Source organism: Rhinoderma darwinii, chromosome 11 (assembly GCF_050947455.1).
Source record: "Rhinoderma darwinii isolate aRhiDar2 chromosome 11, aRhiDar2.hap1, whole genome shotgun sequence".
Lineage (NCBI taxonomy): Eukaryota > Metazoa > Chordata > Amphibia > Anura > Rhinodermatidae > Rhinoderma > Rhinoderma darwinii.
This window is the reverse complement of record NC_134697.1, coordinates 42,747,176-42,774,742: the sequence shown is the minus strand read 5'-3', so window position 1 is coordinate 42,774,742 and position 27,567 is coordinate 42,747,176. Positions and strand designations below refer to the sequence as shown.

The window sequence follows — 27,567 nt, the reverse complement described above, 5'->3', positions numbered from 1 at the left end:
TTGCCATAGGCAAAATCTGCAGAAATCTGAGTCTTATGTGCTTCCTGTAGATAGTGCCATGCAGCCACAAACACACCAGTCCCCTTTCCCATTCTGTCATCTAGCGATGCAGGCCTGGCGTCTCCTGACCAGGCCTGTTCCAGTGGAACGACGCAGGCAACACGATAACCTAATTGCACTACCTACATCACCGGAAAATTGCCGAATGGCAGGGCAGGGACGTACACGCTAAATGTAAGGCCAAAACGTGATGTGCGCAAAACCTAAGTCTAAGCGTAGGTTCACACGTAGTGTAAATACTGCAGATTTTCCACAACGTATTTTGTTGTGGAAAATCCACATCACAATAGAGTAGCCGCAAAGTGGATGAGATTTGAACAAATTTCATCCACACGCTGCGTAAATGATGAGCGGATAAAATGCTCAGAAATTGACCTGTTTGCGATTTATTTTATTTTTTTAATCCGCAGCATGTCAATTGTATTTGCGCAATCGCTGCTTTTTGGTTCCGGGTTTTCCCCATTGAATTCAATGGGAAGGTAAAGCCAACAACAAGTAGCCAATATTGAGTTTTTGCAGCAGAAAAGCCGCAAAAAACACAACTCGGGAAAAAGAATCTTAACCAGAATTTTGTGCTTCTTCGTCCAGGCCAGTTTATGATTTGCTGCAGCGGTCACATGGGATGAAACCTCATCCCAGTGGGCAGTCTGCAGGACGTCAGGAGGTAGGTATGTGGTGCCTTGTGTTTTAATTTTTTTTACCGTGCAGTTTTCCGTAGCGGACCTTCCGCCCAAAAAAACTGTACCACAATTTGGTGCGGTTTTTCAGCTACAATCCTTTGTGGCCGCCATGTACCTATGTACCTCTTATGCAATGTATCCGTCCTGTGTGAACGTAGCCTTATGGTGTTGTACCTGTATGACATTGACTATCATTAGAATGCAACTGCCTCATGTTGTGCAGAAGTTACAGCCATCAATTAGCAGAGAACTCTTTACCAATTGAATCAAATAAAATAGGTACACTTTAACCCTTTTGCTTCTTTGTAGACCACAAATATCATTAACCCTCTTCACTGTCTTGAACCACTGGAAATATTAGGCGTTAACCCCTAAACCCATTAGACATCCGGTGATATTTGATATTGACCCATGTAACGCTACAAAGTGGATGCATTTTGTGGGTCTAAAATTATTTTCGGCTTCGTCTGTTACAGTGACAGGATTCTGAAAGAAGTGGTATTGGCTACAGGGTTAAATTAGCTGAGATCCTTTTTATATACAGGCTCCAATAAATTCAGTTAAATAGTGTATTTTCACATATGCAAAATAAGCAAATGAAATTCCGTAAGTGATAACAAATGAAATCCAAGGTGTGTTTGTAACATAATAAGCGTGTTCTATCAGAAACACATTGGCATGCTGGCAGGTTTTTGGACATGTAAATCCCCTTCCAGGAATGTCAGTTGTTGCTAAGCAAAGTGCTTCAAACAATTAGTTTTCTGGAAAAGAAATTGGTCTCGAGCCGAAAGTCTTACTGGTGGAACATCTGGAGAGCAGCGTGTTCTGTGTGAGGTTCTGGGCTCCGCTCTTATAAATACTGTAATTGTTTAGGGCTTGAACTGTCCAGAGATTTTCATCCCCACTGTCTGGGTCTGGTGGACGCTCTTTAGAACTTTCAGATCTGCAGTTTTCAACGTCAAGCCTGTACGGGTGGTCATTTATTATATTGCGAAGGCATGACTAGGGGATGTCTGATCAGTTGTTGAAAGTCCATAGCATGCTTCTGTTGTGTAACATGCTTATTCTCTTCCCCACATTCTGTTGACTTACTGGTTTTGAATGTAGTTTTTTTTTTTTTATGAAGACTCATGCAGTCCAGTATTTATATGCAACTGTTGCTACTGATAGTACCATTCTCTGCAAAATACCTAACTTGTTTTGATGTTCCTTATAAGGTGTATATTATATTGTATGTAATAGTCCCAGTTTTAAATATTGAGATATGCAGTTATGCTGCAGTAGTTACGCAATTTAATATATGAAATATATTTCTGCTGGGGGGAAGTTACCATCAGCTGCTTATTTCCCATGCAGTGGCCTCTACAGGAACGATAGCTGCAGTATTACATGCAGCCATGCTTGTTAGCGTCACTTTGCTCTGGCTCGTAAAGGGGCCCTCCCACTATGACATCCATATGCCTGAAGAGGGTAAATCGGGAGTGGTTCTTGAGGGGTGAGAACCCTTTTATTTCCCCCTGTATCTGAGGAACCTACTGTTTTGTTCAAAAACACAAAAATATTGCAGATTTCCACAGTCCCAGAACGCAAAATTGAAAAGTGCATAACAAAAAAAAACAAAAAAAAAGAAACAGGTCCTCGTTACATTTAGGGTACGAAACTCACAGCGTTTTCAGGGCAGATACGCAGGGAATGCCGTCTGAAAAATCACACCACGTATTAGTGCGTTTTTCCGTCGGAATTTCTGCTGCGTAAAGCAGTGTAAAAAAAAAAAAAAAAAGTTCATACTTACCCCCTCCCTCTTCTCTGCATGCAGTCCGGCCTCCTGGGATGACGTTGCAGGTCATGTGACCGCTGCAGCCGATGATTGGATGCAGCGGTCACATGGGATGAAATGTTCTCCTAGGAGGCTGGACTGGAGAAGAAGCAGGGAACTCTCGGTAAGTATAACTATTTGTTTTCTTACTTGTGAATTTTTTTGCCGCCGAATCGCTGTGATTCCGCCACAAATGTTGCAACGCACACCACTTTGCAGGTTTAAGCACCAAGTTAAGTTCAATGGAAAAACCCGCAACAGAAGATGTGCGAATCCACAGCATTATTTGACATACTGCGGTTGAGGAAACCGCACCGCAGGTCAATTTATATTTGTTTTTTTCGGCGGCTTTTTTCCGTAGTGTGGGTGAGATTTCAACAAATCTCGCCCCCACACTGCTTGGTACTGTAATACGCTGCGGATTTTCCACAATTAATCCGTTGCGGAAAATCCAGTGTTTACGCTGTTTGTGTTCCTACCCTTTATATTCAGCTACTATCTGTTTCGACCTATATCATGATTAATCCCCTTTTTCAAGTGGCTTCTTGATTGGTGTTTAAAAAAAAAAAAGAGTAAGGCCTCATGCACACGACCGTAAAAACTCCCGTTATTACGGGTCGTAATCACGACCCATAATAACGGGCTCATAGACTTCTATTGGCGACGGGTGCCTTCCCGTTTTCTCACGGGAAGGTGCCCGTGCCATTGAAAAAGATAGAACATGTCCTATTTCAGGCCGTAATAACGGCACGGACAGTCCATAGAAGTCTATGGAGCTCTCGTAATAACGGGTGGCTACATGTGTGCACCCGTCATTGCGGCAGCGTTGCTAAGCGACGTCAGTAAATAGTCACTGTCCAGGGAGCTGAAAGAGTTAACTGATCGGCAGTAACTCTTTCAGCACCCTGGACAGTGACTACCGATCAGTATAAACCTGTAAAAAATAAAAATAAAAGACGTTCATACTTACCGACAACTTCCTGCTTCCTCCAGTCCGGTCTCCCGCCCGTTGTCTTGGTGACGCGTCCCTCTCGACATCCGGCCCGACGTCCTGGATGACGTTTCAGGCCATGTGACCGCTGCAGCCAATCACAGGTCAATCACAGGCTGCAGCAGTCACATGGACTGCCGCGTCATCCAGGGATGTCGGGCTGGATGTGAAGAGAGGGACGCGTCACCAAGACAACGGCCGGGTAAGTATGAATTTCTTTAACTTTTATTACAGATAAGGCTGTCCCTTCTCTCTATCCTGTACTGATAGAGAGAAGGGGCTGCCGATTTGTGCAGTGCTATTTTGCCGCCAAAAACGTGCCCGTAAATACGGGTGGAATACGGGTGACACCGGACCCATATTTACGGGCACGGGTTCGTAAATACTGGTGCAAAACGGGTGGAATACGTGTGACACCAGACCCGTATTTACGCCAGTATTTACGGATGGGAAAAAATACGGCCGTGTGCATGAGGCCTAAATTAAACATTTTCTTCATTGCCATTAAGATGTCAGAGATTTCTGATCATTTTAATATGCAGCTGTAGGGTATGTTCACATCCACACTAAGTCGTGTTTGATTTAGGTGAACTCTAAGGCCCCATGCACATGACCGTAAAAAATCTCCGTAATTGCGGACCGCAATACGGTCCAATTACGGACCTGCCCGGTTCTATTTGCCGCGGACACCTTTCCGTATTGCTACAGATAGGTGTCCCTGCCGTAGAACCGTGACGGGAATTATGGAGCATGTCCTACTTTTCGTTTTTTACCGGCTGTGCTCCCATACTTTGTATACTTGAGAATGGTCTCCGAGAGATGCAAGGAAATAGTTTCACAGTAGCATAAATATTATGTGATTTAAAGAACCTCACCAAGAGGATGATAAATCTGAAACCGACCAAGCCTATAGGGTACGTGGTAGAAGCTGGGTCACTTACTCATATTATTGCTCCTGCACTGGAGACAGAAACCAGACACGCGTTTCGGCGGGAAGCCTTCGTCCGGAGGTCAGGACGAAGGCTTCCCGCCGAAACGCTACTGCTACTGTTTGGATTATTACAGGTACCTTTGTGCTTCGATTTTATATTGACTTGGTACACTGTTTGGCCAGCTGCTACCCCGCTACAGCGGTGTGGCTTAGTGGGTTCACATACCCACAGAACGTGACAGTACGCTCAGGCCATGGACCCCACTAGTCAACCTAAGACCATGACGACGTCACAAGCCATGCAGACAGACCTGCAAGACCTTCGGTCACGACGCGGCCAACTCCTCCTGGCGGTGAACTGCATTGCACATTGCATTGGCTGGATGTGCGAGCTGCAGTAGTCACACCTATTCCTGTTGCTCCGGCTATACCTTCTTCTACGCCTCCTGTCAGTACCAGTGCCGTCTCCCAATTCTCTCTGCCACTACCTCCTCACTACGACGCAGAAGCGAGGACCTACAGGGAATTTATGAACCAGTGCCAGATCCACTACAGTCTACATGTCGGAGCATTTCCTTCTGATGGCACAAGTATTGCATTTATAGTCTCTCTCCTTACTGGCAAGGCCCTGGCATAGGTAAATCCCTTCTGGGAACGTCGGGGACCAGAGACCCGTGATTTAGTGTTTCATACAGACTTTCTGCACAGTATTTGAGGAACCTGTACGAGTCTCTTCAGCTGCATCCCTGCTGACCCTTGGCTAAGGAGACACCTCCATGTCAGTTTCGTACCCTGGCGGCCGAGCTGACCTGGAACAACGAAGCCTTAGTGGCTACATTCTGGCATGGTTTATCCTCTGATATCAAAGACGAGCTTGCCACTAGAAGTCTGCCTTCTGCAATAGATGACCTCATTCTTCTAGCCACCCGGATTGACCTGAGGATTCAGGAACGGTCTCAAGAGGTTCGCCGGGCCAGACGACTTCCTAGACTAGCTCCTACATTCCAGCAACCGCTGTTGCCCTCATCAGCTGCTCCACCTGAGGAGCCTATGCAAGTAGACCATCTCAAGTTGTCTGTCCAAGAGAAACTACGCAGATACAGTTTGGGACTGTATTGTGGCCTCGGAGGCTATTTTGTGCATCTGTGCCCCCAAAGGCCAAATAACTCCAGTGCCTAGGTTTAGTTGGAGAGACAACCCTAGGCAGAACGGCGCAAAATAAGAAACTCTGTACCCAAATTGTCCATTCCCGTGACCATAGTGTCCTGAGAGAAGACGCACCGGGTCCCTGCCTACCTGGACTCTGGGTCCGCAGCAAACTTCATCCAACAGGACCTAGTGGATGACCTCTAATTGCAGACGGCTCCCATGGAGACACCCCTGGCTGTTGCCTCGGTGAACGGACTTCCTCTGCCCGAGCCCATCGTGTCCAAGACCAAGCCACTGAAACTCCAAGTGGGAGCTCTTCATACCGATGCAAATTACATTTCTCATCTTGCCCAAAGCCATCAATCCAGTGTTGCTGGGCCTGCCTTGGCTCCGGCTTCATGCCCCGGTCCTGGACTGCAGTTCCGGAGAAATTCTCTAATGGGGCTCCAAATGTCTTCTGATAGGACTTCCTACTCATTTTGCGCAGCTTGCGGATGTCTTTGCCAAGGAGGAGGCTGAGAGATGCTTCCCCCACACCGGGCGTATGACTGTCCAATTGAACTGGTTCCTGATGCTTCTGCTCCCTGTGGACGCGTGTACCCCCTCTCCTTGCAGGAGACTTAGTCCGTGTCAGCCTATATCAAGGAGAATCTGGAGAGGGTTTTCATATGAAAATCCTCCTCCCCGGCTGGTGCCGAGTTCTTCTTTTTAAAGAAAAACGACTGATTGCTTCGACCCTGCATTGACTACCATGGTCTCAACCAGGTCCCGATCAAAAACAAATACCCTTTGCCACTGATCTCTGAATTATTTGATCGCATACGAGGAGCAAAGATTTTCTCTAAACTAGACTTGCCTGGGGCCTACAACCTAATGCGAATCAGTTATGGTAACGAGTGGAAGACTGCATTTGACACTCGAGACGAGCACTATGAATACCTGGTGATGCCCTTCGGCCTGTGTAACGATCCCGCGGTCTTCCAAGAATCTGTCAATTATATCTTCCGAGATCTCCTCGGTCTGTGTTGTCTATCTTGATGATGTTTTGATCTTCTCCCCAGATCCGGAGACACATCGGAGACATGTCTATCAAGTCCTGCTACGATTAAGGGAGAATCGTCTGTATGCCAAGTTGGAGAAGTGTACTTTTAAAAGATTCTTTGCACTTCTTGGGGTACATAATCTCGGATCAGGGTCTCAAGATGGATCCTGAGAAAGTAAAGTCCGTCCTGGTGTGGCCACATCCTCCGGTTCTGCGGGCAATACAGCGTTTTTTGGAATTGGTTACCTTCTAGCAGCAACTTATCCCAAACTTCTCTTCACTGACGGCCCCATCTCCACCCTTACCAAGAAAGGTATGAACGCCAAGGTGTGGACTCCAGAGGCAGAATCCGTATTCAATAGTCTCAAGAATGCCTTCGTTTCAGCCTCGATCCTCCATCATCCTGACGAGTCTCGACAGTTATCGTTGGAGGTGGACGTTTCTCCTGTTGGTGCAGGTGCACTTCTGTTCCAGAGAAGCTTCAAATGAAATGCAGTAGCATGTGGCTATTACCCAAGACTTTTTTTCCTCTCCAGAGCGCAATTGCTCTATTGGGGATCAGGAGTTACTGGCCATCAAATTGGCTCTGGAGGAGTGGAGACATCTGCTAGAGGGCACAGCTTTCCCCATCCTGATATATACCAACCACAAGAACCTCGCCTATCTCCAGTCAGGTCGACTGCTAAACCCCGGTCAAGCCAGGTGGTCACTGTTCTTCACCCGTTTCCAATTTGTTCTCCACTACCGTCCCACTATGTGAGGGCCGATGCCCTGTCCAGGTCATTTGAAACCGAGGACACTGCGGAGACCCCTCAAAGTATCATAGACCCATCCTGCATTGTCACTGCCAATCCTTTGCAAGTTGGAGACATCCCTCTGGGGAGGACTTTTGTTTGGTTGGTAGACAGGAGAAGAATTCTCCGCTGGGGACTCCGCTCTAAACTGGCTGCCCAAGGATGTTGTGGACTTTGTCTCTTCCTGTATTGTGTGAGCTTCTAACAAGGTTGCTCACTTCAAGCCTGCCGGTCTACTCCAACCTCTGCCTATACCCAATGCCCCTTGGCAGCACATTGCGATGCACTTTGTAACAGACCTTCCCCCCTCGGCAGGATGCAACACTGTCTGGGTGGTGGTGGACTGGTTCTCGAAGACGGCACATTTTATCCCGCTGACCGTTCTACAGTCTGCTGCTCGACTGGTAGATCTCTGCATCCAGCACATCCTCCGGTTGCATGGCTTGCCCCTTCACATCGTGTCTGATCGAGGAGTTCAGTATACCTCAAAATTCTGACGAGCCCTCTGTAAACTCCTGGATGTTAGATTGGACTTTTCCTCAGTCTACCACCCCCAGTTCAATGGTCAAGTTGGGAGGATTAACCAGATCATGGAGCATTATCTCTGCCACTTCATCTCCATGCAGCATGATGACTGAGTACAGCTTCTTCCATGGGCCGAGTTCTCATACAACAATCACAAGTGAGTCCACCACTTCCACACCATTCTACGTTGTGTTCGGTTAATATCCAAGAATCCCTTTTCCTGTTTTGGCTACATCTCATGTACCCGGAGCTGACTCTGCATTTGGGGTCTTTCTGCAAAACTGGCAACCCACCCGGTCCTCTATTATGCTGGCAGTCGATCGCATAAAGCGAAAGGCGGATACAAGAAGAAGAGAGGTGCTTCTGTATCTTCCGGGTACCAAAGTCTGGCTGTCCTCGAGAAATATCCGTCTGAAGGTGCCTTCATACAAGTTTGCTCCCAGGTTCCTCTGAACTTTTTGAGAACCTGCAACAAATTAACCCAGTCTCCTATAAGCTTTGCCTGCCTCCTACCCTCAAAATCCCCAACTCCTTTCATGTGTTGCTTCTGAAGCCTGTGGTCCTTAACCGCTACACTATAACTCCTAGTCCTGCAGTTGCTACCAGCGGTTCTTCTGATGTGTTTGAGGTAAAGAAGATCCTGGACTGCAAGAGTACGAGGAAGGATTTTTTTTATTCGGTGGACTTGAAGGGGTTTGGTCCAGAGGAGAGGTCCTGGGAGCCAGAAGAGCACCTCAATGCCCGTACCCTCTCTCGCTCTGGTCCCAAGAAGAGGGGGGGGGATACTGTAACATCCAAGGCCGCGGAGCTTGATCTTCAAGGTTCATGGCCTTTTCATAAAGATTTCCTAGGAGAAATCTCAGGAGTGGCATAATGTGTCAGGCCTCCAGGATATCTGGGAGCCTGACCCTTATTCCTCTTATAATTGGGCTTTCTGATTTTCCCCCTGTTCTACTCTACAGAATAATAAACTTGTTTCCCCTGATCCCCCCCATTTGTCATTTATGTGTAGCAAAGTATTTCATTTGTTTACCCCACCATTATTTACTCTATATCCTACTGTTAAATAAGTTGGGGTTTCTCGCTTTGTATTAGGATTCCCTTCTAATCTTTGGCTTGGCAGAGAACTGTGCGTTAAACTAAATTGACTTGGTGCTGAACTTTATTGACTTTATAGTTCTAACATTTTTGAAGCTAAAAAGTAACCAAGATATTACGTACTATAACATGAGAGAATTTATCAATCAACAACCAACGATGTTCCTAATTTATTAATGGGTGTGCGCCTCTTTAATAAATTATGCACATTCTACTTCTGTGCGCTTTAGATTAGGACTCTCATATGAAATGCCAGCCTTAAATTCCCCAATTTGTGTGCGCACATGTACTTTCCCTCTTTGGCGCATCTATGACAATAGTTGAAACTAGCATCTGCTTATAAACCTCTAGCATTGATCAAAGGTGATTTCTTCACAATCAGATGGCTCTATGAAATAAGTTTTAAAGTTTAATCCTAGAGAAATTTATGACCTTAATACATCTGGTGAGCATAGCCTAATTTTTACATTGTGATCAAATATAAGATCAACCGGTTGGTTATTTACTGGTTGGGTATAGTGTTCCATTAGTATTCCAGATCCTCCTTTTCTTCTGGGCTCTCACATAGTGGTAAGAATGTTTTTTGCTTCAAAAACTGATCTGAGAACCCAGCAACGCTTCTTCAGCATATCCTGGTGAAATCTGTTCTTCTATACTATATATGTGTCAGAAGTCAATAATCAAAAAGATACTGTGGCTGTGAACTTTGTTTTAGCGAAATAGAATAAACAAAGTGAATTTTTTCATGGGTAATTCCATTAGGTTCCTATAATATTTGTTGTGCTAGTTTGGTGTATACACACGTAATTTCAGCATTGAAGTCTGTGTTTTGTTTTGTTTTTTTACGTTTGGCCAGTACACTTAGGGATTCTGTTGACTATAGTTGCCTATTTCTGTGGCCTACATTCAGTGAACTACAGGGTGGGCCATTTATATGGATACACCTAAATAAAATGGGAATGGTTGGTGATATTAACTTCCTGTTTGTGGCACATTAGTATATGGGAGGGGGGAAACTTTTCAAGCTGGGTGTTGACCATGGCGGCCATTTTGAATTCGGCCATTTTGTATCCAACTTTAGTTTTTTCAATGGGAAGAGGGTCATGTGACACATCAAACTTATCCAGAATTTCACAAGAAAAACAATGGTGTGCTTGGTTTTAACGTTACTTTATTCTTTCATTAGTTATTTACACGTTTCTGACCACTTATAAAATGTGTTCAAAGTGCTGCCCATTGTGTTGGATTGTCAATGCAACCCTCTTCTCCCACTCTTCACACACTGATAGCAACACAGCAGAAGAAATGCTAGCACAGGCTTCCAGTAGCCGTAGTTTCAGTTGCTGCACATCTCGTATCTTCACAGCATAGACAATCAATGGAAACCTCAAGGCCACGGGATATCTGAAATTGCAACATAATTATGTGTTTCCCTCTTTATGCACTGAAGCTGGCACGTTCCCTGAGTTTTTCCAGCAAGATGGTGCACCACCACATTATGGGTGTCGGGTCCTAGCATTCCTGGTTGAACAGTTTCCTGGAAAGTGGATTGGTCGTCGTGGGCCAGTTGAATGGCCCCCTAGGTCTCCCAATCTGAGCCCCTTAGACTTTTATCTTTGGGGTCATCTGAAGGCAATTGTCTATGCTGTGAAGATACGAGATGTGCAGCAACTGAAACTACGGATACTGGAAGCCTGTGCTAGCATTTCTTCTGCGGTGTTGCTATCAGTGTGTGAAGAGTGGGAGAAGAGGGTTGCATTGACAATCCAACACAATGGGCAGCACTTTGAACACATTTTATAAGTGGTCAGAAACTTGTAAATAACTCATGAAAGAATAAAGTAACGTTAAATCCAAGCACACCATTGTTTTTTTTGTGAAATTCTCGATCAGTTTGATGTGTCACATGACCCTCTTCCCATTGAAAAAACTAAAGTTGGATACAAAATGGCAGACTTCAAAATGGCCGCATGGTCAACACCCAGCTTGAAAAGTTTCCCCCTCCCCTATACTAATGTGCCACAAACAGGAAGTTAATATCACCAACCATTCCCATTTTATTTAGGTGTATCCATATAAATGGCCCACCCTGTATTTCAAATGGTCCTACTGAATTTAATTGTCAAACGTGGTTTTACCCTTATCGTCCGCACACCGAAATGTGATTGAGCCTGTTTGGGATGAATTAGGCAAATGCAGTGAATGTAGAAACACAAGTAGTACTAACATTTTGACGACCCTATAACATTATAAACCAAAAAGAGAAACTAGTCACGACAAAATAATAGAAAAAGTAACAAAACCTTTATTAAAGTCAATTAGACACAAACAAGCACATAGACAAAACTATACAAAGTAAAATAAGCCCTCGTGAAAAGATGGAATCAGAACATGAAAGCAGCATGGCCCCCCATTTAGAAAACCGGTCAAAAGATCGCCCAGACTGTTAAAGTGCATAAGTCGTAAATTTGAAGCAGGTGCTAGATATGGTACGTTTGCACAGATTAGTAAATGAATATATGAGTAAATGATATAAGTGCAATCACAGACACATATATCATACAAATGGCAGTGTACCTATACCTACAAAGTACAAAGACAGCCGGGAGATCAGGACCGGGGTAGGGGTACCGCTGCTGCGCCTGACGCGCGTTTCGCTAATTCTTCGTCAGGGGTTAACCTATAACATTGTGCAACAAACTTCTGGATAGTTACGTAGTGTTGGTTAAAGGAATGTATATTATCATACATGGATTGCATTGTGCAATCCTCTGTTATGTATTAAGTGATTGATATGATTCCTTAAGAATTTTATTTTAATCTTATCATATTACATTTTTTTTACCCTTTTATCATGTAAGTGAAATGGCTAGGCATGTCGACACCTAATTGAAAGATGATGAGCGATGTCTCAGGTTGTATCAGTAGTTCCTCTAACTGCCTAGTTGACAGGTTCTCAGTACCAGCTTACTACACCCTCCAAATTTCTCTGTTTTGCAACTCCCAAGAATCTGACTCTATTTTAATTTTTTTATATATTTTTTTTGGGCTTGTTTTCTTCATTGTGATCGGTAACATGACTGTTGTGTAATGTACCAACATTGTTTTTCTCCTCTAGAGGACTTGGAGATCTGTGAGAATGTAGTTTTTGGCTGCATCCAAGTAACATCATAAGTGTATCTCCATCCATACTGCATTGGTTAAGTTTTAAAGTTAAGTTTTTTCATACAATATTAATTACTCAACAGAGTTGGTTGGTTCTGCATTATTTGTAATGATGCTTTGATTTAAACCTGACCTTTTATGCCGATCTCCCAGATATTTATGGCATAATCCACAAGAGATGCCATAAATGTCAGTGTGGGTCCTCTGGAAATAGCATGCTTGGTTATTTGTGTAACTCCAACGAAAGTGAGTGGAAAGAGCCACGCGGCAACCTATTCATTCTCAGCATGGATGTGATGGCTGCCCACAAGCATCTAGTTGAGATGGGAATACTCTATTAAATATTGCTGTCTGACAGATAACCTTAGTTAAACCTACTTATCTAAATGTTTATGGAGACCGGAGGGCAAGTGACTGCCACTTTCGTTGGGGGCTGAGTAATGTAAATTGGGTAAAGGAAATCATCACTTTTGCGTAGATGCCTTAGGCGGTCTACCTCCATTCATGTTAATCTAGCCATACACATTAGATATTGGTCAATTGCTTGCGGTGTGGTCAGTTTATGACAATTGGTGGCTCCCACTGGCAGGAAGTTAATGTGTTGTCAAGGGTTGAATTAACTTCTCTCTGGCAACGTGTTTTAGAAGTGGTCTTAAGGATTCTGCTTGCATGCAGAAAATAGATTTTAAAAGGACATCCATAATATGTTGATATACTTAAATTCAGTTGTAACTTGATGTAACGTGTGGCCAATAATCTTGCTGGGACGTTTGGTCCTTATATGCACAATATATTTAGTGTCTCAGAGTTCCTAGTTATTGAGTTGTCTATAATCTTAACAGTGATTTATAATGTTTGACCACACTAGGCTTTTGGTTGAAGGCCCACCACTTCTATGTAAATGATCGGATACCAAGTACAATATATATGAGTCCTATTATAAAAGAAGTGGATTTTGAGAAATAGTTGCTGTGAAGTACAGTCATTTTATAGCTGTGTTTGTAGTACAGCCATTGACCATACCGAAAATTGGTCCACAAATCTCATCCTTTTATTTGGAAGGAGGTTCATAATTATGTAAAGTAATACTTAAATCCTATTACTTCAATATATCTGATTTGTAGTGAGTTTCTGACATAGTGGACTAAGGTCACTGTCTGGCTGGTCAGGGCTGTTTGTCTATTCAGATGTTTTCATAAAGTTGTGTCTTGACCAGACTGTGAACTCAAGATGTTCTGGTGAGAATCTTGCTTGAAACCAAAGGGGAACTATTAAATTACTTAAGATGCATTCAATTTCTTTCTGCAGATTATGGAAGAAACAAATACACAAATTGCTTGGCCGTCTAAACTGAAGATAGGAGCGAAGTCAAAGAAAGGTAATGTTTGTTTTTAAAGTAATTTTTTGGGGGGGAATTAAGGACCACCATGAATTAAAATCATACTTGTTTATTTGATCCAAGAATATCTTTTACGTGTGTGTGTGTATGTGTATGTGTATGTATATGTATATATATATATATATATATATATATATATATATATATATACACAGTGAAGGAAATAAGTATTTGATCCCTTGCTGATTTTGTAAGTTTGCCCACTGTCAAAGACATGAACAGTCTAGAATTTTTAGGCAAGGTTAATTTTACCAGTGAGAGATAGATTATATAAAAAAAAAAAAAAGAAAATCACATTGTCAAAATTATATATATTTATTTGCATTGTGCACAGAGAAATAAGTATTTGATCCCTTTGGCAAACAAGACTTAATACTTGGTGGCAAAACCCTTGTTAGCAAGCACAGCAGTCAGATGTTTTTTGTAGTTGATGATGAGGTTTGCACACATGTTAGATGGAATTTTGGCCCACTCCTCTTTGCAGATCATCTGTAAATCATTAAGATTTCGAGGCTGTCGCTTGGCAACTCGGATCTTCAGCTCCCTCCATAAGTTTTCGATGGGATTAAGGTCTGGAGACTGGCTAGGCCACTCCATGACCTTAATGTGCTTCTTTTTGAGCCACTCCTTTGTTGCCTTGGCTGTATGTTTCGGGTCATTGTCGTACTGGAAGACCCAGCCACAAGCCATTTTTAATGTCCTGGTGGAGGGAAGGAGGTTGTCACTCAGGATTTGACGGTACATGGCTCCATCCATTCTCCCATTGATGCGGTGAAGTAGTCCTGTGCCCTTAGCAGAGAAACACCCCCAAAACATAATGTTTCCACCTCCATGCTTGACAGTGGGGATGGTGTTCTTTGGGTCATAGGCAGCATTTCTCTTCCTCCAAACACGGCGAGTTGAGTTAATGCCAAAGAGCTCAATTTTAGTCTCATCTGACCACAGCACCTTCTCCCAATCACTCTCGGAATCATCCAGATGTTCATTTGCAAACTTCAGACGGGCCTGTACATGTGCCTTCTTGAGCAGGGGGACCTTGCGGGCACTGCAGGATTTTAATCCATTACGGCGTAATGTGTTACCAATGGTTTTCTTGGTGACTGTGGTCCCAGCTGCCTTGAGATCATTAACAAGTTCCCCCCCGTGTAGTTTTCGGCTGAGCTCTCACCTTCCTCAGGATAAAGGATACCCCACGAGGTGAGATTTTGCATGAAGCCCCAGATCGATGTCAATTAACAGTCATTTTGTATGTCTTCCATTTTCTTACTATTGCACCAACAGTTGTCTCCTTCTCACCCAGCGTCTTACTTATGGTTTTGTAGTCCATTCCAGCCTTGTGCAGGTCTATGATCTTGTCCCTGACATCCTTAGAAAGCTCTTTGGTCTTGCCCATGTTGTAGAGGTTAGAGTCAGACTGATTAATTGAGTCTGTGGACAGGAGTCTTTTATACAGGTGACCATGTAAGACTGCTGTCTTTAATGCAGGCACCAAGTTGATTGGGAGCGTGTAACTGGTCTGGAGGAGGCTGAACTCTTAATGGTTGGTAGGGGATCAAATACTTATTTCTCTGTGCACAATGCAAATAAATATAATCTTGACTATGTGATTTTCTTTTTTTTTTTTTATATAATCTATCTCTCACTGGTAAAATTAACCTAGCCTAAAAATTCTAGAAAGTTCATGACTTTGACAGTGGGCAAACTTACAAAATCAGCAAGGGATCAAATACTTATTTCCTTCACTGTATACACACGTACGTACGTGTATTTTTTGCCATTGTCCTATTAGTCTTTCATTAGACAATGATACCCTTAAAAAGAAAAACCTGTGCATCATGACCTGTCAGAGGCTTAACAGATGGGTAAAATTAAAGCATCGAATTCTGAGAACAATCTTAATATCTAGATATAATTAAAACCAAAATAATGCACAAACCTCCCGTGTAATTGAATTGAAGCAGTTCTGCAATAGGATCTCAAACTACAGGAAGGGTTTTGTTGCACCTAAAGATGGTTTAATGGTTTATCGAGTGGCATGGTTTGTGTGTTCACTCAGTCGCCCTTTCTGTAATATTAGAAGCCATTAAATGTGACAAATATGCAATATTGAGGGACTTCTGGGCAAATATTTGTTCATACCACGATAATTCTGTATTTTATTTCTTTGTTTGGTTTTCAAGTGAATCTGCTTTATTAGTCCAGAAAAGGAATCTTTAGGAGTGCACCAGTAGGAAGCATTCTCTGGCTGGCAGTGCACGTTGTATTAACATTCCTATCAATACTTGGGCACCATTTCCTCAGAAAATGGCACTGCCAACTTTACCATACTCCCCCCATTTTTCTCTAGCTTTCTCTATAAGATCAGCAGCAAAAAATTTAACAAGGATGGGTGGCAGGAACCTTCGCTACTCTATTGGGTGGCTAAACCTCATGTTGTCCTAGGACTCAAACCCTTGCAGTATTTGCCTTTTTCTAGTATTTTTGTGCCTAAATCTGATATTGAGAACCTTAGTCACGATTTCTATAAATGTTTCTTATGAAGTCCAACAGTTTTAGTTCAGATTTTACGGATTCTCCGTTCTGGTTTAGTGCAATAATCCAGATTCCCTCAAGGAAGGTGATGGGATTGTGTAAGGGTTAATGTTTTCTCTACCTACCCCCAATAAAATTTTGTACAGGCTTCAAGAATTTCCATCATTTACCACATATTTATTACATTTTTAACTTCATATTTAGCATGATACGATGGTGTAAGTAGTTACTTGTATTCAAATATTTTATAGGCTTTGTAATATGTTGGCTGTTTCTATGGTGTGTTCTGGAAGTGAATGATCAAAATATTTCCTGTATGTCTTAACGAAAAAACACAACACCAATTTAATGAGGTGATACTTTATTATTGTGAGTTAAAAAGTGATCATTGTCCGGGACAATCAGTTAGTTTTGGACACATAATGTATAAGAATTGTTAAATGCTTATTTATATGGTTAAACTGAATAATTGGGAAAAAAATATTTTCTAAAGTGAAGTTTGTCATAATTCTTTTCCTAGGCACTTGAACTGTAAAAGTTTAATTTTCAGGTACAACCCTGTAATGCACAATTCATGCATCGGAGAACCGCTTACATAATCTCTTTTCAGGATTGCGTCGCTGCTTGCCAGTTCTGCTCAAAATAACGATTTCTGCAGACACCTCATAACTTGTGCACTGATTCTCCTTACATGAGTTAAGGTTAGGATAAAACCAAAGTACATCCACACTGAATGCTTGAGTTCTAGATCTACCTGCAATGTGTTTTTCTTCCTTTGTCTACAGGTCACCTGATAACCATGGACACAGTCCTTTTGTGGGTTAAACCAAGTGGTTCTCCGGGTCTCTGCAATTTCTGGCATTTGTTTCAGCATTTTGATGCTAATCGTTTATTTAATTTACACTCTGTTGCAATTTAGTTCATAAGTTAAGACCTCAGGGACTAGTATTCAGGAGTCTTCTCCACTGTGAAGTTGAAGTGGTTTAACTCTGCTGGGATACCCACCAATTAACCCCCCCCCCCCACCTGTCCATATGTTGTGTGTGGTATTTCAAATCTGCTCTATTTACTTCAATGGAGCTGAGCTGCAAATATCAGACACAACCCATGGAGAGGTGTGATGCTGGTTTGGGAAGAGAGTGGACATATTTTTCTAATCTTAGACAACCCCTTTAAGGCCAGGATATCTCACACATATATTTTTTATGCTGTTTTTTTTGTGCCAGTTTTTGAGCCAAACACAGAAGTGGGCACAAAAAAAAAATGCCCCAGTTTTTTCCTTAGACCTTTCCTTTATTTTGGATCCACTTCTGTATTTGGTTCAAAAGCTTGAGCCAAAAACTGAATCCGAATGGTATGTGGGATCCTGGCCTATGACTTTTTTTTTTTAATGCCGTATGTCTATAGACAGTTGTATATGGAGGTGAATGTGTAAACAAACATATCCATACACCATGGTCCCGGAGAGCTCAACCCAGGGACTAAATTGCAACCACTTATAAACCTTCTTTCAGCTCGTGTCTCTGAGTTCTATGTTTGGACAGCAAATTGTTACGAACTGTAAATTCGTCTCGGAAAGCCACTTTTATGAGTAGGCTGTTTTAAAAATCTTAGGAGACTAAATGTAAAACTATGACTTTAATTTGAGTGTTTTGCTGCAAGTGAGTTAATGAAACAATTTTGCTTGGGCCAAGAAATATAATTAAGAAAATGTGATTTCAGACCTTATCAAGCCACACATGCAAACATCACATATCCCTAAGGGGGAGTTCACACTGAGTTTTTTTATTAGGTTTTGACGCGGAAACCGCGCCGCAAAATGCTCCAAAAAACTATTGAAAATGCCTCCCATTGATTTCAATGGGAGGCGGAGGCGTTTTTTTTCCCGTGAGCGGAAGAACCGGCTCGCGGGAAAAAGGGACATGCCCTATCTTTGGGCATTTACACCTCTGACCTCCCATTGACATCAATGGGAGGCAGAGAAAGCATATTTTGCGGCGTTTTATGCCCGCGGCGCTCAATATATACTATAACCCCGGCTACTATATCCCCAAATATCCCCTGAGGACGCTGCTTCCACAGCGAAACATGTCGGGGGGGGGGGGGGGCGGCGATCTTTATTTTAATTTTCACTGACGTCCCAGCAATCGATCTAACTTCAGTGTGACTAGATGTGTAAACGGCAGTCTGCAGCTGCCGAGTTAGTCTGTCACACTGCATTGTAGCGACACGCTACATATACATACCCGACTCCCTATGATGTGCTGGCCGTCTTTGTATAAATTTTAACTCCTTGTCTGTTGTACGTCTTCTATTTAGCTATATCAATAAAAGTTATATTTTAATCTCCATATATCACGACTAGTGGTTGGGAAATTGGGACTTTTTGTGCTCAGGCATAGTAGTTGTTGTGATAAATATATCCCTGCCAACCATGAAGGGTCTTTCTGTTGTTTCTTCGGCAGAGGAGAATCTGCCTAAAAATTCCAAATGGAATTTTGAGGCAGATTTTCCTCCTGCAAAAAAAAAGTCTGTGTGAACCCAGCCTTACAAACCAGAAACTGTTCTAAACCAACAATGCTGCCTGAAGTATCTAAGGCATTTAAATGGCCATGATTGAAGTGATCTCCGACCCCGGCCGTTACAGCAAGATGTCATCTGTTTATTACAGCCGATAGCTGCAAGCTATGGCGCAATCTCCGCTCCTAAGCTTACGCCATCACAGCGCCTTAATAGTACGGCAGCTTGCACTACTACGATGCAGGGCGTTAACTAGCAAAGCAATGCCACCAATTAACTTAGACTATGCCTTCAAAATGATTGATTATAAGGATTTAACATTCTCTACCTCCTGAACTTCTAAATGAAAATCTCTTGTTGGTGACCTAATATTTATAATTATTTATTTGATATTTTTTTGGGATAGGAAAGCTTTTTCTCACAGTAATAGATTGTAACAAGTCCACCTTACTTTTGTTATTCACTCATTCGCTTTTAGTTCCAAATAGTATTTTTCCAAGGCACTATATTTGACAAGTGGAGTAACAGACTTACTGCAGGCTAACTGGATGCTGTTCTGGTCTTATTGGCTTAGAATTTGACAAGCTGGTCTACTTTTAGAATACCAAATGTGTCCTTTATAACATGAAATGGTCATTATGGCTGTTCCTTGCCTCAGGAATTTCACAGAGAATATATTGTATATATGATACACCTCTATGATAAATGGGAGTTGACAAAAAGACTAAATAGTGCTGAAGAGTGTAAGCACATAACATATGACAAGGACTCTTTTCTTGGTACTCTGTTGTCGCTTTTAGTGGCAGAGAGAGCAACATAAATCTTAACTATTTTGTCATATTTGGTATCAGAGTAGAACACCTTTAAGATGCACTATATGGCCAAAAGTATGTGGACGTCCCTCCTAATTACAGAGTCACACCCATGAAAACACGTACATGCGATCAGGCACACAGCCATGCACTCTCTAAACACAAGCATTGGTGAAAGTATGGGTTATACTAAAGAGCTCAGTGACTTTAAAGAGGCTCTGTCACCAGATTATAAGTGCCCTATTTCCTACATAATCTGATTGGCGCTGTAATGTAGATAACAGCAGTGGTTTTTATTTTGAAAAACAATCATTTTTGAGCAAGTTATGAGCAATTTTAGATTAGTTTCTTAAAGGCCAACTGGCCGTGTTTTTACTTTTGACCAAGTGGGTTTTGTAAAGAAGTGTATGAGGCTGACCAATCAGTGAACAATCCGCCTCATACACTTCTCATTGTTCCAGCCCAGCTTCTTTCACTACACAATCTCACTGTGCTGTGGATCATGCTGGGCTGGAACAATGAGAGGTGTATGAGGCTGATTGGTCAGCGTCATACACTTCTTTACAACACCCACTTGGTCAAAAGTAAAAACACGCCCAGTTGGTCTTTAGGAAACTAATCTAAAATTGCTCATAACTTGCTCAAAAATGATCGTTTTTCAAAATAAAAACCACTGCTGTTATCTACATTACAGCGCCAATCAGATTATGTAGGAGATAAGGCACTTATAATCTGGTGACAGAGCCTCTTTAAATAGAATGAGACCATTGCCGCAAGTCCGTACGTAAAATCTCTGATCTACTAGACCTGCCTCGGGCAACTGTAAATGCTATAATAAGTGGAAGAGTCTAGAAGTAACAACACCTCAATCACAGAGCGGTAGACCCCTCATATCCTCCTTTGCCTCACTCGCTGATCTTCAAAGTGCTTCTGAAAGGGACATCCACACAAGAATTGTGTTTCTGGAGCTTCATGAAATAGGTTTATGTAATGTTGCACGATAATGGAAACCCAAGATCACCATGCAAAGTGCCAAACATCGGATGGAGTGGTGTAAAACACGCTGCCACTGGACTCTGGAGCAGTGGAAACCTTCTCTGGAGTGATTCATCACGTTTCCTTATCTGGCTGCCTGATGGATTAATATGGGTTTGGCAGATGCCAGGGGAACGATACCTACTGGAATGCATAGTGTCCACTGTAACATTTGTTGAAAGAGGGATAACTGTATCGGGGGGATTTTTCAGGGGTTGGGCAAGTTCCCCATTTTTTCTAGTGAAGGATAAAGTTAATGCTACAGCATACAAAGCCATATTAGACAATTGTATGCTTTCGACTTTGTGGCAACAGTTTGGGGAAGGCCCTTTCCTGTGTGACATCCCCTGTGCACAATGAAAGATCCATAAATACATAGTTTGAGTGGGAGGAACTGTCTCGCAAGGGGTTCAAATGCCGATTGCAAGCCAGACCTTTTCGTTCATAATCCGTGCCTGACCTCACAAATGCTCTTTATGCATAAATTTCTAAAGACTCACTCGAAAATCAAAGCTCTGCTCCATCATAGTGGAAAGGAGCATTTTTTGTCAATTCCTCTGTCAAATGAAATTGTTATATTTGCAGATTAGTAAGTGTAAGAATGACCTAATTATGTATTTAGATAGAAAATCCATTTTAAATGACAACAGTCAGTGAAACAGGACAATTTACAGCCTAATTTCCGTGTCAAATCAATATGTGACTTATGTAACATATATAGTATGCCGTGGAACGTGGTTATTAGCGGGTGTGTGCGCCTACGTTCTGCGCCAAATGTTGACCTCTTTTCTGCATCTGTCAATTAAATGACATCACTTCCTATCTCTCTGACCGTGAAATATAGTCTCCTAACTGTCCTGGTCACAAACCATAATCTTAAATAGGGTCCTGGGAAAGAACCATGCAGGGAATCTCCACCAATGAAGCCATTAGTAGTCGTGAATGATGTCTTACGGATGGGGGCCTACAGTAACAGTGCACTTACTGCCGCTTAGCTCTCCAATCTAGCCAAGCTCAGAGATGGTTCATGTGATAAGGATCTGTTCACACTTGGTTCCGTCTTGGTTTCCAACAAACTTTCCGGTATGTTTGAGCGCAGGAATAGTGCAGTCAGTTCTCATGTCTTTGTTATAAATGGAAATCGTGGCGCTAGTGTGAACAGAGCCTAACCCAACATAGACATGTTTTGAACAACCTTTTGCTTCATTTGAGACTATGGGATAGGGAGTTTCTTAAACCAGCTATTCTCTGTGCTTATGACAGTCAGAGTGCTCAATGAGCGTTAGTTTTTGCACATGGCACATGCTAACTTTTCCTAACCCATTTTTAAGGTGGCCTTTTAGTGAGTGTAAATAAATGCCTATCTTTTTATTAGGGATTCTTGTAGATGCCCTTGTTTAATGTGGTCTGTTCTAGAGATGCCTGGTATAAGGACACTGTGTTTGTTTTTCTGGTACACTTTTGATTTATGTGGGGGTCTAATACCAAATTATTTATGTTCAGCTATTTAGAAAAATCACTGAATTGTTGAATCTAAAACATATGTATATGGCATCACAACACTACAGCGTGCTCCAAACTCTTCACGTTTCGGCTCTTGGAAGAGTTTAGATTTATTTTATTTTATGGTAAAATAGATTACTCTTGACACAAGTCAGGTTCCCTACAGTGATCACCTTGGACTTTTACAGTTATTTATGTAAGGGCTTAGTGGCACGAGCCCAATGAAGTGTAGAATTAACTAATCATGAATCTATTAATAATTGCCGTCCTCTGGATATTATACTTTTGGAGGTTTCCTATATTTCCAAAACCAATAGTTGGGTTAATGGAAATTAGATCCTGTTGTGGTTTTGGAAAGGAACCATTGTTTTAGAGTCTCTTGTTTTTAAAACTTGTCTTTAACAGGATACCTTCCAAAAAGTGAGCTGTTTGCTTCGTGTTCTTGGAAATAATTCATATTATAAATATTTCAGTATATCAGTGTATGGGATTTGTTTCACTACGTTTCTTAATTTCCCTTATAATGTAATTACCAAAATGAGGCCAAATTCAGACGTTGCGGATTTGCAATGCTGATTCCGCACCACAGATTCGCAGCAAAGTACGTTACAGTACATGCGGATGGTGTTTTCAAAATCTTATCCACATGTGGCCGATAAAAAATCCACGAGTTATTGATGGCATGCTGCAGATCTTAACCACAAATTTCACCCCTTCAATTTATTGGGTGAAATCCACAGCATGGACCGCATATTTGGAGGAATTTTTTTTTCCAGTTACATGTGGATCCAAGACCATGATCTTGGATACTATAAACCCTTTCCAGTTACATTTTTTTCTTTAATCTAACTTCTAGGAAGACTGTCAAAAATTTGTCTGCTACTAGGTTTAGTATTAACTTTTGATAATCTGTGGGGTTCTTTGATTCTTTCTGCTCAGTTGTATGCCCCTGGTCTTGAGAAATACCAAATACAGTATTGTTAGTCTTGTACTAGTAAACTTTTTCGGATGCCGGATTCCCACGGGTCGGATACGCTGTGTAAAAATCACGCAGCGTATCCGACCTGGAACCCGCAGGAGATTCTGTCCGAAAAATTGCCCCACATTGTGGTGCGGTTTTTCGGACGGAATTTCCGCAGCGGAAAATAACGTTCATACTTACCCCCTCCCTCTTCTCTGTGTGCGTAGTCCGGCCTCCCAAGATGACTCTGCAGGCCATGTGACACTGTAGCCTGTGATTGGCTGCAGCGGTCACATGGGATGAAACGTCATCCCAGGAGGCCGGACTGCAGGATGGATGGCGTTTTGGGTAAGTGAGCTTTTTTTAAAAAAAAAATCCGTAGTAACGTTTTCTGCGGCATAATCGCTGTGAATACGCCGCAAAAGTCGCAACACTTGGCTTTCTGTTGCAGGTTTTGCATCCCCATTGAATTAAATGGGGAAAATCCACAAAAACGCAGAATTTAATTCTGCACCGCAGGTTAATTAACGTTCACGCTGCTTTTTTCCTGCATTGTGGGCATGAGATTTTCTAAATCTCATCCACTTTGCCGTTACTGTAAATGCTGCGGAATTCCCGCACTGGATTCAGTTGCGGAAATTCCGTAGCGTGTGCGCTACGTGGGAACCCGGCCTAAATATTGCAGTAACAAGTTTGTACTGTATGAACCTATAATAGTGTCTTCTATATATTAACATCGTATAGCAGTGGAAATTTAGTACAAATAAAACTTAAACCTTGAAGAATGGAGTGTGGATACATAATGGGAACCATTTTTCTCCCAGCGTAATTACACAGGAAAAGTAATTTTAATGCATTGGTAAATCTTTCCTAATGAGTGGAAAATTAAAGATTTTGAGAAATAACATTTTATCAACTGTCTATTAAGTTTCAATCTGCATAATATCTAAATTTATGCTACACAGTCTGAACCCCATCTTGCTGCTACATGGGTAACGGAGTGGACGGTCAATGAATAGACCACTACTACTCTGGAGACCAGATACGCAGAGTCTTTATCGCTTCCTATTCCACTTCTGACACAAGAATTGTGATTGTGACCTGCCTGCAGTGTAAAGCATCAAGGACCCATATTTCAGAACCACGAAAAGGCCTGTAATTTTATGTAACAATCATTGCCCCAAATTGTTTGCTCTATACAGGAATGGTGATTGTGTCCATATAAATGTATAAAACATGGTTGGCATTATATTAACCATAACAAACTGGTTTTAGTGGATCTTTTCTAGAACTACTTTTCTTTAGGGTTTCTTTCACGGTGAAGGACCTGACCTTATGTTTTGTGTTTTCTGTTTGTGTTAGTACAATTTCATGTTTGATACATTTAGCAAAATAAGGTAAATAGATTTGATAGTGAATTTTGATTAATTTTTAATCTTTAATGGTGTTCCATGGTTACACGACACATTTACACGTCGCGGTCAGCTTATTTTGACTGGTAGGACATTAAATCTGAGTGGTTATTATGCATACATTGCTGATGTTCGATCACTTGAAGGTTTTAGAAAGTGAACGTTGGAGGCATTCAGCAACTACTGAAGTGTTTAGTACAAGACATAGTGATTAAATAACGTGATCTCACCAAGAATTGTACAGCAGCAGTTAAAGTTCAGATTGAAGAAGACGAAAAACAAGGACTGAACATAATGGTAAATAGCTATTGGAGTGTTAGACTTGTACAGGCAAATAGACGAGCAAAGGTCACATAATCTGAATCCGTGATCACCTCAAACCTCCACATCTCACCATACAGTACAATGCCTTACATGCCAACGTATAAGAATGGCCATAAGTTGACCCCTCCGGAAAAAATATTGATTAGGTGGTCAGAATCCACTAAAAGGCCGTTTACACTGACCAATTATCTGGGTTTTGGAGTCAGTGTGAATGAAGTACGAGAACCAATACAATTATTATTTGTTGATGTTCTTCATCATTCGTGCTAGTAGTAACATTTCTGATTTTCAATAGAAATTGCTGCCAAACGCACAGCCCTGAAATGACCATCAAATCCTCGCTGCATACCTTTTCAAATCACTGATGGTTTGGTGATTAATCATTCCGTGTATAGGGGCCGGCCTTTAGTATAAAAACAAGTCGTAAGTCAATTGTGCCCATGCATGAACGGTGAATTTTATAAATGAAAACAAAAGTGGTGGTTCATGGTACCTGGTACCCCAAGTTAAGTGCTATTTTTGGAAAGGTTGCAAGATTAATACAAATGTCACATATTTATACCGGTCTGTTGAATTGCGTTGTATTTTAAAATGTACTTAAAGGCTATGTACACCTTTTTGGATGTATTTTTTTTTTCTTTTTTTTAATTAAATCAATGTGTTTTTTGTCTAACTTTTCTAAATGACTTTTATTAAAATTGCTTGTTTTTTTTCTTTTTACAATATAGCTATGTATCATGCATGTACTAAAGCTGTATCATTCTCAGCAGATGACTCCGCTAATGTCGATCACACCTACAGCTAATGTCGATCACACCTACAGCTAATGTCGATCACACCTACAGCTAATGTCGATCACACCTACAGCTAATGTCGATCACACCTACGGCTAATGTCGATCACACCTACGGCTAATGTCGATCACACCTACGGCTAATGTCGATCACACCGACGGCTAATGTCGATCACACCGACGGCTAATGTCGATCACACCTACGGCTAATGTCGATCACACCTACGGCTAATGTCGATCACACCTACGGCTAATGTCGATCACACCTACGGCTAATGTCGATCACACCTACGGCTAATGTCGATCACACCGACGGCTAATGTCGATCACACCGACGGCTAATGTCGATCACACCGACGGCTAATGTCGATCACACCGACGGCTAATGTCGATCACACCGACAGCTAATGTCGATCACATCTACATTTTTATTAAAGAGAAAAGATTATCCTCAAGAACAGAATTAAGGTGTGATAAAGTTGATGATCACTTAAAAAAATAAATACAAATACACCATTGAGAGAGGCTCCAGTGGAAGGAGCTGAAACGTTGCTACTGTTTATGGGACAATAAAGTACCCTCTTTTTCACCTTTACCTGAACGGAGTGCTGCCTATTTTTTGCATTGTATACCATTGGGATTTTGGTCTGATCTCGTTGGCTTGCACCCACATTATACCGGTGCTGCTGGATCCATTTGTTTGTATGTATATATATATTTATATGTATGTCCTTTAAACACATTGAAATAGCTTGGTTAGAGTCTAAAATTTCCCAACTTCACTTTTTATATAAGTCGTGTTTCTTTCCTCCACATTTGGCAGCATTCTGGTTTGATTCTGGCAGCTTAGTTGCCGAAGGAATAGTTATTTTTGGTTACTGCTCCAGAAATGCTTGCCACGTTTCAGAGCAATTTATTTTAAAACCCCCAAAAGGTATTGTAGTGCTCATTTACTTGTCTGTTCTTGATAAATTTCTGCTGTAGATGTTAAACTGTGAGATGAGATGTCTGAAGAAATACGAGTCTGATAAACTGCAATAGTTGCAAAATTACATTTTCATGTTATATTTAAAAAAAAAAGAAATAGCTAAATCATCTATTAAATTACCTAGGGATTCAGATCGGTCGTACTTCAGATTCCCTTTATACGCTTAATTACCCTCCCCTGATAAAACAATCTTCACTGAACTAGGCAAGTGGAGACACCTTCCATTATCTTTTGTAGGTAAATGTCATAATCTTAAAATCAGCTTCCCCAAATTATTTTACCTAATGCAGACCATTCCGCTTTTGCTAAAACATAAAGATATCCTTAAGTTAAATTCCACTTTTTCGTCCTTTTTATATGGTCCCAAAAACGCCCTAGAATATCGCTCAGGAAATTGATGCGATCAAAAACAATGGGGGGACTTAACTTACCAGATTTGCGTAGCTATAATTTTGCATGCCTCTAACGTCACTGTATAGATTCGATACAACAGTCCCAGTTTTTATTTCAACTATACTAGTCGTCCTCAATGAATTAGAATATCAAAAAGTTAATTTATTTCAGTAATTCAATTCAAAAAGTGAAACTTATATATTATATAGATTCATTGCACACACAGTGATCTATTTCCAGCATTTTGTCTTTTAATGTTGATGATTATGGTAATAGTTAATGAAAACCCCAAATTTAGTGTCTCAAATTAGAATATTATATAAGCCCAATTTCAAAAATTATTTTTAATACCGAAATGTTGGCCTACTGAAAAGTATGTGCAGTATATGCCCTCAATACTTGGTCGGGGCTCCGACTCTGCATGTATTACTGCATCAATGTGGCGTGGCATGGAGGCGATCAGCCTGTGGCACTGCTGAGGTGTTCTCAATGCGGCGTGGCATGGAGGCGATCAACCTGTGGCACTGCTGAGGTGTTATGGAAGCCCAGGTTGCTTTGATAGTGGCCTTCAGCTCGTCTGCATTGTTGAGTCTGGTGTCTTTCATCTTCCTCCTGACAATACCCTATAGATTCCCTATGGGGTT

The 27,567-nt window shown here is 41.7% G+C and overlaps 1 protein-coding gene across 1 annotated transcript in view; it reads left to right on the top strand.

Moving 5' to 3' along the window:
* Nucleotides 1–27,567, top strand: part of BICC1 (BicC family RNA binding protein 1) — a 225,003-nt gene that overhangs the window by 123,719 nt on the left and 73,717 nt on the right. Inside the window, exon 3 of the mRNA XM_075841183.1 lies at nt 13,560–13,629. Within this exon, the coding sequence (XP_075697298.1) occupies nt 13,560–13,629 (70 nt within the window). The remainder of the gene's footprint in view (nt 1–13,559; nt 13,630–27,567) is intronic.